The following is a 12,035-nucleotide window of genomic DNA, read 5'->3' as shown; positions in this document are numbered from 1 at the left end:
CCTGAGGTTGGGGAGTGGGGCTAAAATGCCCAACCCTCTAATCCTGCCTTGGTCTTTCTCATCCAGCCCTATCCTGAAGCTTTCTAGGGGCCCACAGCCACCAGTCATCTCATTAGCATACAAAAGACACTCTTGATCACTCCTGAGATTCCAAGGACTTTAGGATCTGTGTGCCAGGAACCAAGGGCAGAGACCAAATATTTATTTTTTATTATTGCACAATGTCACAGAGAGGAAGGAGCATGACCCCGTGTGGCCTGAGTTTTAGTCCCTCTGCTGCTCAGCATGTTATTGCTTCTCTCTGGGCTTCGGTTTCCCCATCTGTCAGCGAGGGGATTGGGGAGCAAATCTCTACAGTGCTGGAAGTTCCTCTTCCCCCACCCCACTCCCACTCTCTCTACCTGGGCTCTGCCCCAGCAGCCAGGTTTGGGATGTGATGAATCTCCGGCAGCTGCCGCAGGTGCCCTCGTTGACCCTGTCTGTCTCCTGTTCCCTTTACAGGCTCTGTATATGTTCTATGCCTTGGCCATAGTATGCGATGACTTCTTTGTTCCGTCTCTAGAGAAGATCTGCGAGGTACGTGGGAGACACCTCAGTGAAGACTGGGGGCTTGGGGGGAATTGAGGACGTGGGGCATACAAATGACAGGCCAAGTAGGTGGGGAGTGGAGAGGGGAGCATTCTGATGGTAAAGACCACCACACCGAACACTTAGTGTCTGCCCTATGGTGCAGCCTCGCTCTGAAACCCCCACGTGAGTGGTGGCAGGTGGCATTCTTTCCCAGAGTTTGGCAGTAGGAAACACAAATAGAGGGGTGGGGGAAGGGGACAGGGGATGCTGAGCTGAAGGCCCTGGCGGAGGGCAGGTGCTCAGGGCCCGGGGAGGAGAGGATCTTGGCACTGGCTACAGCACTGCCACTCTGCACTGTCCTTGGCTGCCAGCACGTCCAGTTATAATTTCCAAAGCCCCCACCATCACACCCTGAGGATCTATGGTCACTTCTGTTTTAGAAGCTCCATCTGAGCGAAGATGTGGCTGGAGCCACCTTCATGGCTGCTGGAAGCTCGACGCCGGAGCTCTTTGCTTCTGTTATTGGTAAGAAATCCTCACCAGCCTGAGACACATGATCCAGAGACAGTCCAAGTTGGGTTACCCAGAACAGTGGGGGTGCTTGTTAGCTCTGAGCCTCAGTTTTCTCATCTGTAAAATGGGAGAGTTGGAGAGACGGAAAGTAGATTGTTAAGTTTTTTGGGGTATGGGGTAAAGTGGGGTGTGAATGGGTTTGGGGTTTCTTTTCTCAGATGATGAAAATGTTCTAAAATTAGAATGTGGTTTTGGTTGTACAATTCTGTGAATGTACTAAAGCCACAATTATATACTTTAAGTGGGTGGATTTTATAACACATGAATTATATCTCAATAAAGCTGTTCAAAAAGTTGGGAAGATTGGAGAATCTGGTCCCTGAGGGCACTTCCACCTCCCTGCCCATTCTCACCAAAATCATGGGCATTGTGTTTGATGGTAAAACCAAGCAATTTATTTCCCTGGGTGTGGGGACACTGAGGAAGGGGCGGGCCCAGGGCCGTGCAGCTGGGGGCCAGGGTTTGTGCCTTTCCCTTTCCAGGCGTATTCATCACCCACGGAGACGTCGGGGTGGGGACCATCGTGGGCTCTGCTGTGTTCAATATCCTGTGTATAATTGGAGTGTGTGGCTTATTCGCTGGGCAGGTCAGTGGCTTCTCCCCTGCATGTGGGGGATGAGCTTTGATGACAAAAGGTTGGAGCAGTAGTGGGGACACCCAGGGCCCAGCCTTAGCTGTGCTGGTAACTCCCTATGGTGTCTGACACTGTCTACCTCCATCAGTCTGGGGTCTGCAGGGCAACAGCGGTGGCCGTCTGAAGAGGAGTGTTCATTCAAGAGCAGACCGTATTTAAGGGGCGCCTCCTGTAACCCTGACCTTGAGCTAGATCCTGGCAGTTTCTGGGGCCTGGCTTTGGCCTCTCTGGCAGAGCATGAAGCTGGCTTTTTGATGCACACTGGTATTCTCAGAGCGAAGGGGGACGTTGGACTGGACCTCACAGAGGTGGGCTGGGGGTGGGGTGGGCAGCCAATTGATCACACCTGAGGGTGTTAGCATCGGAGGAGAGCACACGCACCTCTGGTTTCCACCTGGACGATGGCTTCTGCTGTGACACACACCCTGTGACTACCTCAGAGGAGGAGGAGGAGGGGGGAGTTTGCCATCACTTGAGAACATTACAAGATTTCATCCTGTTCCCCAAATATAAGGAAGAGCAAAGGGTGGCCTGGACGGGCACAGCAAGGAGAGCTCCCTGGGCATGTCCCTGCACTTGCGGGGTCTGGGCAGCCATGACCCCCTCCCGACCCCAGCCAGCACCAGCTGACAACCCCCCGTTCGGCAGGTGGTCCGTCTGACGTGGTGGGCCGTGTGTCGAGACTCTGTGTACTACACCCTCTCTGTCATCGTGCTCATTGCGGTAAGTTACCTCTCCCGCCACAGCTGTTGGGTTGGCCGGGACCCTGCAAAGGTACAAGACCCCTGCCCATCTCAGTCCCTGGCAGTGTGACCAGAGAACTCACAGCACCCGACAGTGGGGCATGCTGACCACTCACTGCAGTCACACTGGCCCGTCCCTACCACCACCCACTACTGTGCCTCTGTTTCCCAAAAACCTTATACCTGACCCCTCGGTTATCAAGCAAATCCAGGGACCATCTGGAAGGCAAAAAGGCCTTGAAAAATCCAGAGCACATGGCCACACAGTGAAGCTTCAGCACCTTGCTGACCGAGACCTTCACATCCCCATGTAGGCCCGTCATCTCTTTGGCAGACCCAGTTCTGAGAAGCCGAGCTTCTGGTTTCACTGTCCACACAGAGCAGGAAAGACAGAGACCAGCTAGAAGCAGTCAGAAGTGGCAGCTGGGAGTGAGGGAGGAGCCGGGAGGAAAGGAGGACTAGGCAGAAGAGCCAAAACAGGGGTCCCTGGGGACCTTTGGTGTGGGGTGTACTTCCGCAGGGCCCTGAGGGCTGGAGTGACATGGCATGCAACAGTGACACAGACAGACCACTGTGAAGGAATGTGTCATCCACAGGGCCATGATTTCAATCCCAAAGGGCGTTAGAGTGGGGGCAGGGCAGGTGCATGTGGCACACCTGGACATGAGGGTGTGGGATGTGCCCTGGAATGTCAGCTTTCACCCATAGAAAGCTAGTTTATGTGACATCATGCCCTTGCATTAGTTTTCTGTTGCTGTATGACTCATGTCCCCAAAACTCAGTCGCTTAAAACAATAAACATTTATTATCTCCCGTTTCCTGCGGGTCAGAAGTGGCTTAGCTGGGTCCTCTGGGCCAGGGTCTCACTGGCTGCAGTTGAGTTGTGAGCCAGGGTATCATCTCAGGGCTCAACCAGGCAACGACGCTTTTTCAGGAGAGCTCGCGGGGCTGTTGGCAGCCTGGGCCTCGCTGGCTACTCCCCCACACGGCTCCCAGCTCGGCAGCCGCTTCCCTCAGAGCGCGGGGGAGAAGCCACCAGGACGGAAGACACCGTCTTCTCGTGACCTGATCTCAGAAGCGATATGCCATCACTTTTGCCAGGTTCTGCTTGTCACTAGGTCAGGGCCACACTCCTGGAAATGAAATTTTTCGATAAAATAATCTACCTATACACAATTTTAAAAAAAATCATAATGCCCTAACTAGGAGGTAAAAGAGAAACAAAAGTGGCTTATAATGAAAGAATACGTCTTTCAGTATGTGAATGTTTTGGCCCAAAGACACCAGAAAATCCAATGAAGTAACTAGTTACCCCTACAGAAAATCTCCGAGCCCATCAGCTGCAAATGCAGATCAGTGTCACTGTGTTGGGTTTAAGTCCCATGGGTGATGCCAACATTGATGACATGATTTTCCAAAATAATGAATGGCTCCTGATAGAACTCTAAACAGGGCAAAGTACAGTCGTCCTTCTATTGGCACGACGGTTACTTTACTAGAAAATTAAGTGTTTATTAAAACCATGATTGATTTGTAAAATGGAGTTAAGGTCAAGGGCCAGGTGATTGTTCTTCACTTGCCTGAATATTTATCAGGATATTGATGACTTGTGCCAAACGTGGGAAAACCTCATCCGGTAGAACTGTCTCGCGTGTTCTAGGCTGCCTCGCGTCTCTATCCTCTACTGCCTCTAAATGCTTCCTGCCCTCCATAGGGCTGTAAAATCTAAAAATATCCCCAGAAATGTCCCCCAAATTCCCCAGGTAGTGGTCCGCCCTCCCCTCTGGTGAGGGCCACTTCCTCAAAGCCGTGTGTTTGGGGAGCCTCACAACGATGCTGGCCTAGGGGGTGGCCCTCCCAGTAGTGGCCACCCAAAGAAGTTCTGTGTGTGCTATCCACTGTGACAGCAGGAGAGGGTTACAACAGGCCCATATGCAGATGGCAGCCCCTGGCCTCTCCTGGCTCTGTGTGTAGGGACCCTCGTGGCTCCAAGATCAGATTGGTGGGAGCAGCCCTTCCCCTGTCCTCTCCACACCGAGCTGTACTGGGGTGGTCACAGGAGACCTCCCCTGGACCACAGAAGTAGCATTCATTGTGTCTTGTGCCAGAGATGCTGGGTAGGGTTGTCGAGCGCTGTTAGTGTCCACTTTGGAAGCCACAGTGTCCTTGCTACCTCCCCGCCCCCCCCCCCCCGGCATCCTTTCAAATTGTGCAAGCTGGACCTTCTCCCTTGGAATTTCCAAAAGGGTTACAAAAACTATACATCTCCCAGCACACACACACACACACCATATATATATATATATATATATACACACACACATATACAAGGGTACTTCAAAAAGTTCATGGAAAGATTTGTATTATCTTTTAGTTTTGTATTTTCACAAATTTTTTGAAGTACTCTTGTATATATACGCACGTGTACACATATAGATATTTTTTCAGTCTTTCAGATTTCTTGATTTTAGCAACTCTGTTTCATTAAAGAGGGGAGGTTCCTGCCGGGTCAGCCCTCAGCAGCTCCTTGGACTATTAGAAACCACAGGCCATTTCTCTTAGGGTGGCCATGCTAAGCCAGGGCCACGTGGTACAGCATTCTGCTGGCCCAGGTTTCAACTAAGGAAAGTCACCTTCCATAGATGAGAAACTCAGAAATGGAGAGAAGAGCCCGGCTTCCTGTAACACACGTAGCAAGGCCAGTATGAGCTGGCTCTGGGTGCTGAGGGGTCTGAATACTGTTCTTCTTTTGGAATAAATGTGTCCTCCCCCCCACTCTCTGTTTCTCTTGCCTTCCAGTTCATATACGATGAGCAAATTGTGTGGTGAGTTTTTAAAGTTTATTTTTCATCATTCTTTTTTCTTTTTTATTTTTTTATTTTATTTATTTATTTATTGATTGATTGATTGATTGATTTGTGACCGGTAAGGGGATCATAATGCTTGGCTTGGTGTCGCCTGCACCACGCTCAGCCAGTGAGCGCATCGGCCATCCCTATAAAGGATCCGAACCCATGGCCTCAGCGCTCCCAGCGCCGCACTCTCCCGAGTGAGCCACAGGGTCGGCCCTTCATCATTCTTTTTTGGTGGTGGTTAATTTCTAGTATCTTTGTTTGTTGGGTTCTCTGAATCTTTTCTAAAATTATTTTTATAAACATAAGTTTATTACTTAGGAAAGTAAAAGGGTATTATTCTAAGTAATCATGCTTTTATTTATCCTTTTAAAGTGAGAAAAATTGCTTCCCTTAATATTCCCACCCTGCCAGATATCAAGATATGTTATAAAGCTAAAATAACAAAAATGCTATGGTATTTTGCACAGGGAGAAGCATAGGCCAATATGGATTTCAGTGATGGGTCTATTTCTGGGATGGGGGATGTAAAAGGTCATGACAAGCAGTGAGTTAGGGGTGGGGTCTTAAATGCTGCAGGGACAGCTGGGAATCCATACAGAGCAGAACATTAGCTCTCCCCCTCATACCTTATATATAAGAACACATTTCAAGTGAGTTCAAGATCATACTCTAGAAAGCAAAATTTTAAAAAATTTGTAGGACTCATCTCTATGACAATGAGGTAGGGATTGGCTCCTTAATTAAGATACATAAAGCATAAACTTCCAACGAACAGGTTAATATTTCCACTCTATTCCAGATTTTTTCTCAGAGAAACCTGGTTCTGGTTCCATCCTGGCCCCTGACCCACTGTGTGCCCCCAAGAAAGTCTCTCCACTCCTGGGCCTCATTTTCCTCACCTGTGGATGGAGTCGGGGTGGGGGTGGTTAGGTGATCTGCAAGTCCCTTTCCAGCTCTGCCAGTCTCTGTTCGGCAAGAGCTCTCAAAGAGCTATAGCCCATGCCAGGCATGTGGAGGGCTTCAGTACCTACTGGTCAGATGAACAACCTGAAGCTTGTGTAGCTCCTCAGAGGCTTGTGGTCAAAGATGCAAAAATCCCACCGCTGATGGCGTTGGGCACTGCCTCCACGATAAAGCAGTGGTGATGCATTCTAGGAAGATCCTCCTCCATGTCCAGTGTATGGCCAGGAGCTCCGTTGCCCCACCCTGCCCTGTATTCAGTTTTTTGCCCACTACCCCATGGGACTTGGGCCCCTTTCCACCTGCACCCACAGATCTCTGGTCCCTGACCAGACTCTCTGGTGATCACAGGGTCTCTTAGGGTCAAGGCTGCATGACTCTGGGCTACTATCCTTGAATCCTGGGATGTGGCAGCCCTGGTCTCTCCTTTTTCTAGGTGGCTGGGGGAGCTCTACTTGAGTCCTGCAGATGTCTATAGTTGAGAAGAACCCCTTAGCCTTCTCTTGCTCAGTCACCAAGAGGGACAGCCACAGGCGAGGGTGTCTCACCCACAGCCTGGGTCCTGGGCCAGGTGCTGGGGATGGGGGAGAAAAAGATACCCTCCCTCCCCCACCCCCCTGAGCCATCCAGCCCCAGCCTGCACGTGCCATGGGCCTCCCGAGCTCTAACCCCAGTCTCCTTTCTCTCTCCAGGTGGGAAGGCCTGGTGCTCATCATCTTGTATGTGTTTTATATTCTGATCATGAAGTAAGTGCCCTTTCTCTTCTCCTTCCGTGCTGTTTGATGCCTCGTTCCACATCCTGTTCTCGCCCTTTGTTAGAGCAGTGGGAAAACCTCGTGCAGATCTCTCAGTCCCTTTGGGCCAGCCCCAGTTCTCTGTAGATACCCCACTGTGGGTGGCCAGAATAGGGGCGAGGTGTTCAGACAGTTTGGGGGGTGCCGTCCATACCCAGGCCAGGGGAGTTGTGCTGGGTGGCCGGTGTGTGGAGAATGAGGCTGCTCCCAAAACGAGCAGCAAGGAGGGACCCCTGTGCCACTCGCTCTGGGCAGCTTCTCCACACCCCAGGTAACCACCTTTTTTTGGTGTCTCTACAAGACTCGTGATAATATAATACCGTTCTTTTCTAAAAGTCAGGCAACTTAACTTCTGCTTAAGGCTTCATAAAATGCTACTTCTCAGGCCACTCCCTTGCACAACTGCAGGGGGCACCACTCACAGCACTAAGGATGCAAACAATGTTGTACAACCCTGAGCCCCTCTGGAAGCTGCCCGGGTCAGAACCATCTCAAAACTCCCCACGAGGAGTATTACTCAGCCATAAAAAGAATGAAGTTCTGACACATGCTATGACATGGATGAACCTTGAAAACATTATGCCAAGTGAAAGAAGCCAGTCACAAAAGGACAGATTTTGTATGATTTCAGTTACATGAGGTATCTGGAGTAGTCAAATTCAGAAAGACAACATGGATAAGAGGTTAGCGCCGGGGCTGGGGAACGGGAGTAATGGTGAGTTATTGATTAACGGGTATGGAGTTGCTGTTTGGGAAGATGAAAGCGTTTTGGAAATAGTGATGGTTGTACAAAAATGTGAATGTAATTAATGCATCTGAATTGTGCACTTAAAAATGGGAAATAGTTAAAATGGCAAATTTTGTGTTATATGTGTTTTTTCCACCAAAACAAACAAACGAAAAAACTACTCATGAGCTGAGCCATGTTCAGGTTTCTCTCCCTCCTCACACCTTTATAGGTAATTGAGAAGAAAAGACAGCACTCTGGGTTTTATGAGAGTATAAACCTCCATATTTACATAAAACATTTATAATTTATAAAACTGGGTGATAAACTGTCTAACTGCAAGAGAATTGTCCTTAAATGGTCTCCTCTCTGAATGCTTTCAGTGAGGAGCTGGACTGAGGGTCACTGAGATGGAGAGAGACCCTCTTCTCTGGGGGCAACGAGAGATGACAGGGCTGGTAATGCCTCCTTGGAGCCTGTCTCATAAGCTGCACTGAACATTATTAGGACAGGCTTGTAGGGTGCAGTAAGTAGGCGTCAGTCACTTTCTTGGATGAAAGGTCTTTCATGCCCCCAGGAAGCCCACTAGCAGCTCAGTAGGAGCAGCCCCCTCGGACTGCACATTGTTCCGAGGTCCCCTGTCAGGAGACCCTCTCAGCTCAGTTGGAAAGCTGCGCTGGCCCCTCCCTCACTGCCCAACCCCCCAGGGCCTTGCTGAGTGTGCGCACAGAGCTGGGGGTGCAAGGCCCTGCAGACTCCCTGCCCACCTGGTTGGATGGACTCCCCTCCACTGCTCTGACCGCCTGCCTTACCTAATTCTAGGTACAATGTGAAGATGCAAGCCTTTTTCACAATCAAACAAAAGAGCATTGCAAATGGCAACCCAATCACCAGTGAGCTGGAGGCTGGTAATGATTTCTGTGACGGTAGCTATGATGACCCTTCCATGCCATTGCTGGGCCAAGGTAAGGCTGAGCAGACAGGATTGGCAGAAACGTGTCCTGGAAGCCACACTCCCTCTCCTTCCTGCACGCACTCACACAGTCCCCCTAAATTGTCACTCTCTTACTTTGGGTCTCAGGCACCCTAAATGAGGAGGGAGAATCAGCATTCGAAATACTGCTCAGATTGGTGTTTGCTTAGAGGGGGGAAGGACGGAGGGGAAGATACACCAGGAAAGAAAAAACCGGCGGTTACATCCCTGGGAGTGTCCCAGGCTTCTGAGGAAGGCTCAGGGCCCGTTTAGCTCTTTGGAGGTGCGGTGGGGTCTCTGCTGACAGGAAGCTGCAGGTGTGGGGCTTCTCAAATGTCAGGCCCTGTCCTAGAGGGCTCTGTTCCAGAGAGACCACTGGCTCTGGGGCTGGGAATGCACCCAGGTCAGGGAGGACAGCCACGGTGCTGAGCAGGTCCCCCCAGCCAGCCGCACAGGGCCCTGTTTGGGAGTCCCTTCCCTTGGGGGCTGTGGCCTTGTCTCCTTGGCTGCTCTTTGGCCCCCTTGTCTGGGACCCGGGGGCTCTGAGCCTCTATCATCTCTGTGGAATCCCCTGAATCATCTAGGCCTGACCAGCTATTTCCTTGGAAACCTTAATATCACCAGGTAATTCCCTCTGTCGGGGCAGCTGCTTCCCCAGACAGTATGAGAGCTATGTAGGTCCTTGCATTTAGGGTATTGAAAAACAGGTTGAAGTTGGCATCCACCCACAGTATTGTTAAAGGCCTTCTGAATGTTGACCAGGTGGGAGAGCCTTGGACTGGCCGCCCGAGGGGTCTTTCTCCCTTATTCCTGTGGCCCTGGGCAAATCACACCCTCTTTCAGGTTGACTTGTTATAGTGGTGGCAGTGGTGGGACCAGGTGGTCTGAAAGGGGCCTGTGTCTGGCACATCTGGGGGGCAGAATCTGTATTCCTCAGCCTCTTCTCCAGTCTTCGTCCTGGTGCAGATCAGGGCGGGGGTTTCCGCCCATGTGCATTTTCGACAGGAGTGTTCTGTCCCATCTCAAGTAACCCCCAAGAGGGAGGCACTTGTCACAGGTGTTCTATTGAGGGATAAATCTCTTCATGCAGAAGGAAGCATGTTGGGGGGGTGGGGTGCGGTGCGATCAAGGCTATAGCCTGGCTGCCACGTCAGGCGTCTTTCCTTTTCTCCTGCCGTGGCTTCCAGCAGTCGCTATCTAACCACCCCACCTAAAGGAAAGCAAGGGTTGCTAGCTGGTAGATAATGTCAAGAACACACACTCTCAGCCCTGATTTTGCTGTTATCAGTTTTGGAGTTTCCCATATAAAATAAAAATTTTTATAATCCAACCTCTAGACAGAAGGAAAAAAAAAACTTTTCCTCATACAAAATGCCTTTATGTACTTAAATGTTCTTAAAGGCTGTGCAGCTCAGCTCACCAAATCAGTCTCCTGGCTGGTGTTTAGGTGGCCTTGCATACAGCATGACAGCCAGGGCCACCTGACCACGAGCTGCCACATCGTACCACGCTAGTCCAGCTCAGAGGGCTTCCTATGGGGCCCGGGGCACAACTTGGGCTTGCAGTGGGGGAGAATTGGGAGCAATACTTGGCCTTGAGCTGAACTATTTGAAAAACATGCTGTAATGGAGTTAACTTCTGGGCAGCCACTCTTGGCTTGGACATCTTGTGCTGTCACTGGTAGCTGGCACCAGGATAAACTGCCTGGGAGCCTCCTGCCTCACCTGGCTCTACAGGCTCCTCCTGAGCCCAAATGTTACCCCCAGCAGTACCTGGGACAGGCTGGCTCTATAAGACAGAGCCTGGAGCCTGCAGTTTTTGGCTGGTGCCCACCTCTCTTTGCAATGGCAGCTCCTGAGTAGGGAGGGATTGGAACTTTCCTGCAGCAGGCAGGGGCTGGGGGGATTGGCCCTGCTGCTGCTCAGAGTGGAAGCAGAGCCACCAAATTCAGCCAGGAGAGGAGCCATCCCGAAGTCCAGAGGCCCAGAGCACTGAAGCTCCCTGTAGAAGGAGCCCGCTACTAACACCCACCTTCAAATAACTCACTGGCATCTTCACCACCATCGGGAATGCTGCCCCAGACTCAGCATCCACCGCACGCTAATCATCTCTGGTAATCTCTGTTGGCCTTTGTCTCCTTAATTCTTCTCCTCTTCTAAATTGTAAGTAATCAGCTTCCATCCAAGCAATAACACATGCATTTAAAAAACAACCAGCCAGCCACAAGCCCAGCCCAATGACGCACACCTCGTTGGAGGTTAGTGTTCATCTCCAACAAATGCATGATTCTCCTGGCTTTGTTTTCTAACCCACATGCCTCCTGTCTGCTGAGCCTTGCTGCCTGTTTGGTGAAAGGTGTGTGTGTTTGGTGTGCATTTGTGCATTTTTGTGCCATTAACTCTTGCATGGGTTTGCTCTCTAGACCTGTTCCCTGGTTACCCTATTACCTGTGAAGGGCACTCCCTGGGAGCTGGTCACCAGTGCAGAGGGACAGGCATATCTGTTTTTGCAGCCATCTGGAGGGGAAAACTGCCTGCTTCTGTGTGCTGTGTTCACGAGTGGTTCATTTTCTAGACTGTCTTGGGGATCTGGGGTCAAATGTCAAGTCCCCCAGGATACTGGCCCTGAGCATGTTCACGAAGGTGGCAAGGCAGAGGTCCAGGGACTGGGGAGTTTTGTTCAGCCTCATGAGGGGAAAGTTGAGGTCAGAGAGAGGGCATCCTTCCTCCTAGAAGATGTCAGGGTTCATCAGAGACACAGGGCTTAGCCAGCAGCTCACCCATGCACCCTGGGACAAGCAGCCTCCTCTCCTGGGTCTGTGACTGAATCTTTGGCCTCACTGCTTGCCTTTGGAGAAGAAAGTTAGAAGCACCCTCCTCTGCAGGGTCGAGAGGATCAACGACAGAGCAGGTGGCCTCGAGGGAAGTTTAGAGCCAGTACTGTCTGCTGCCTTCCAGCATTTTCCACTTCTGGGGATGCTTGTCAATTTGTAAAGTTTCGTCTGAGCCTCTGTAAATGGAGGGAAAGAAAGGTCCCCTCAGAGTCACAGTTGAAAGGTGGTAGGGCCCCTGGTAAGGCTTAGATGAGGAACTGAATGACCCTTGTAATGAGCTGAGACTGGACCCCAGAAGAGAGAAGGTCCTCAGTTGGGGAGGGGCTAGATGGGGCACATCTGCCCTTGAGTGGTCGTATAGCAGGGGACCCAC

The 12,035-nt window shown here is 50.9% G+C and overlaps 1 protein-coding gene across 2 annotated transcripts in view; it reads left to right on the top strand.

Moving 5' to 3' along the window:
* SLC24A4 (solute carrier family 24 member 4) overlaps positions 1-12,035 on the top strand; it is a 143,472-nt gene that overhangs the window by 91,944 nt on the left and 39,493 nt on the right. The window contains exons 4-10 of one of the 2 annotated variants that reach the window (XM_063091348.1): positions 502-576; positions 1,011-1,095; positions 1,626-1,729; positions 2,426-2,500; positions 5,320-5,345; positions 7,028-7,081; positions 8,679-8,764. In XM_063091348.1, the coding sequence (XP_062947418.1) occupies positions 502-576; positions 1,011-1,095; positions 1,626-1,729; positions 2,426-2,500; positions 5,320-5,345; positions 7,028-7,081; positions 8,679-8,764 (505 nt within the window). Of the gene's footprint in view, positions 1-501; positions 577-1,010; positions 1,096-1,625; positions 1,730-2,425; positions 2,501-5,319; positions 5,346-7,027; positions 7,082-8,678; positions 8,822-12,035 lie in introns of both variants that reach the window. The other variant, XM_063091346.1, reaches the window with a different exon arrangement.

The sequence above is a fragment of the Cynocephalus volans genome, chromosome 3 (genome assembly GCF_027409185.1).
Source record: "Cynocephalus volans isolate mCynVol1 chromosome 3, mCynVol1.pri, whole genome shotgun sequence".
Lineage (NCBI taxonomy): Eukaryota > Metazoa > Chordata > Mammalia > Dermoptera > Cynocephalidae > Cynocephalus > Cynocephalus volans.
The sequence above is the reverse complement of the archived record's forward strand: the minus strand, read 5'-3'. Positions and strand labels throughout refer to the sequence as shown.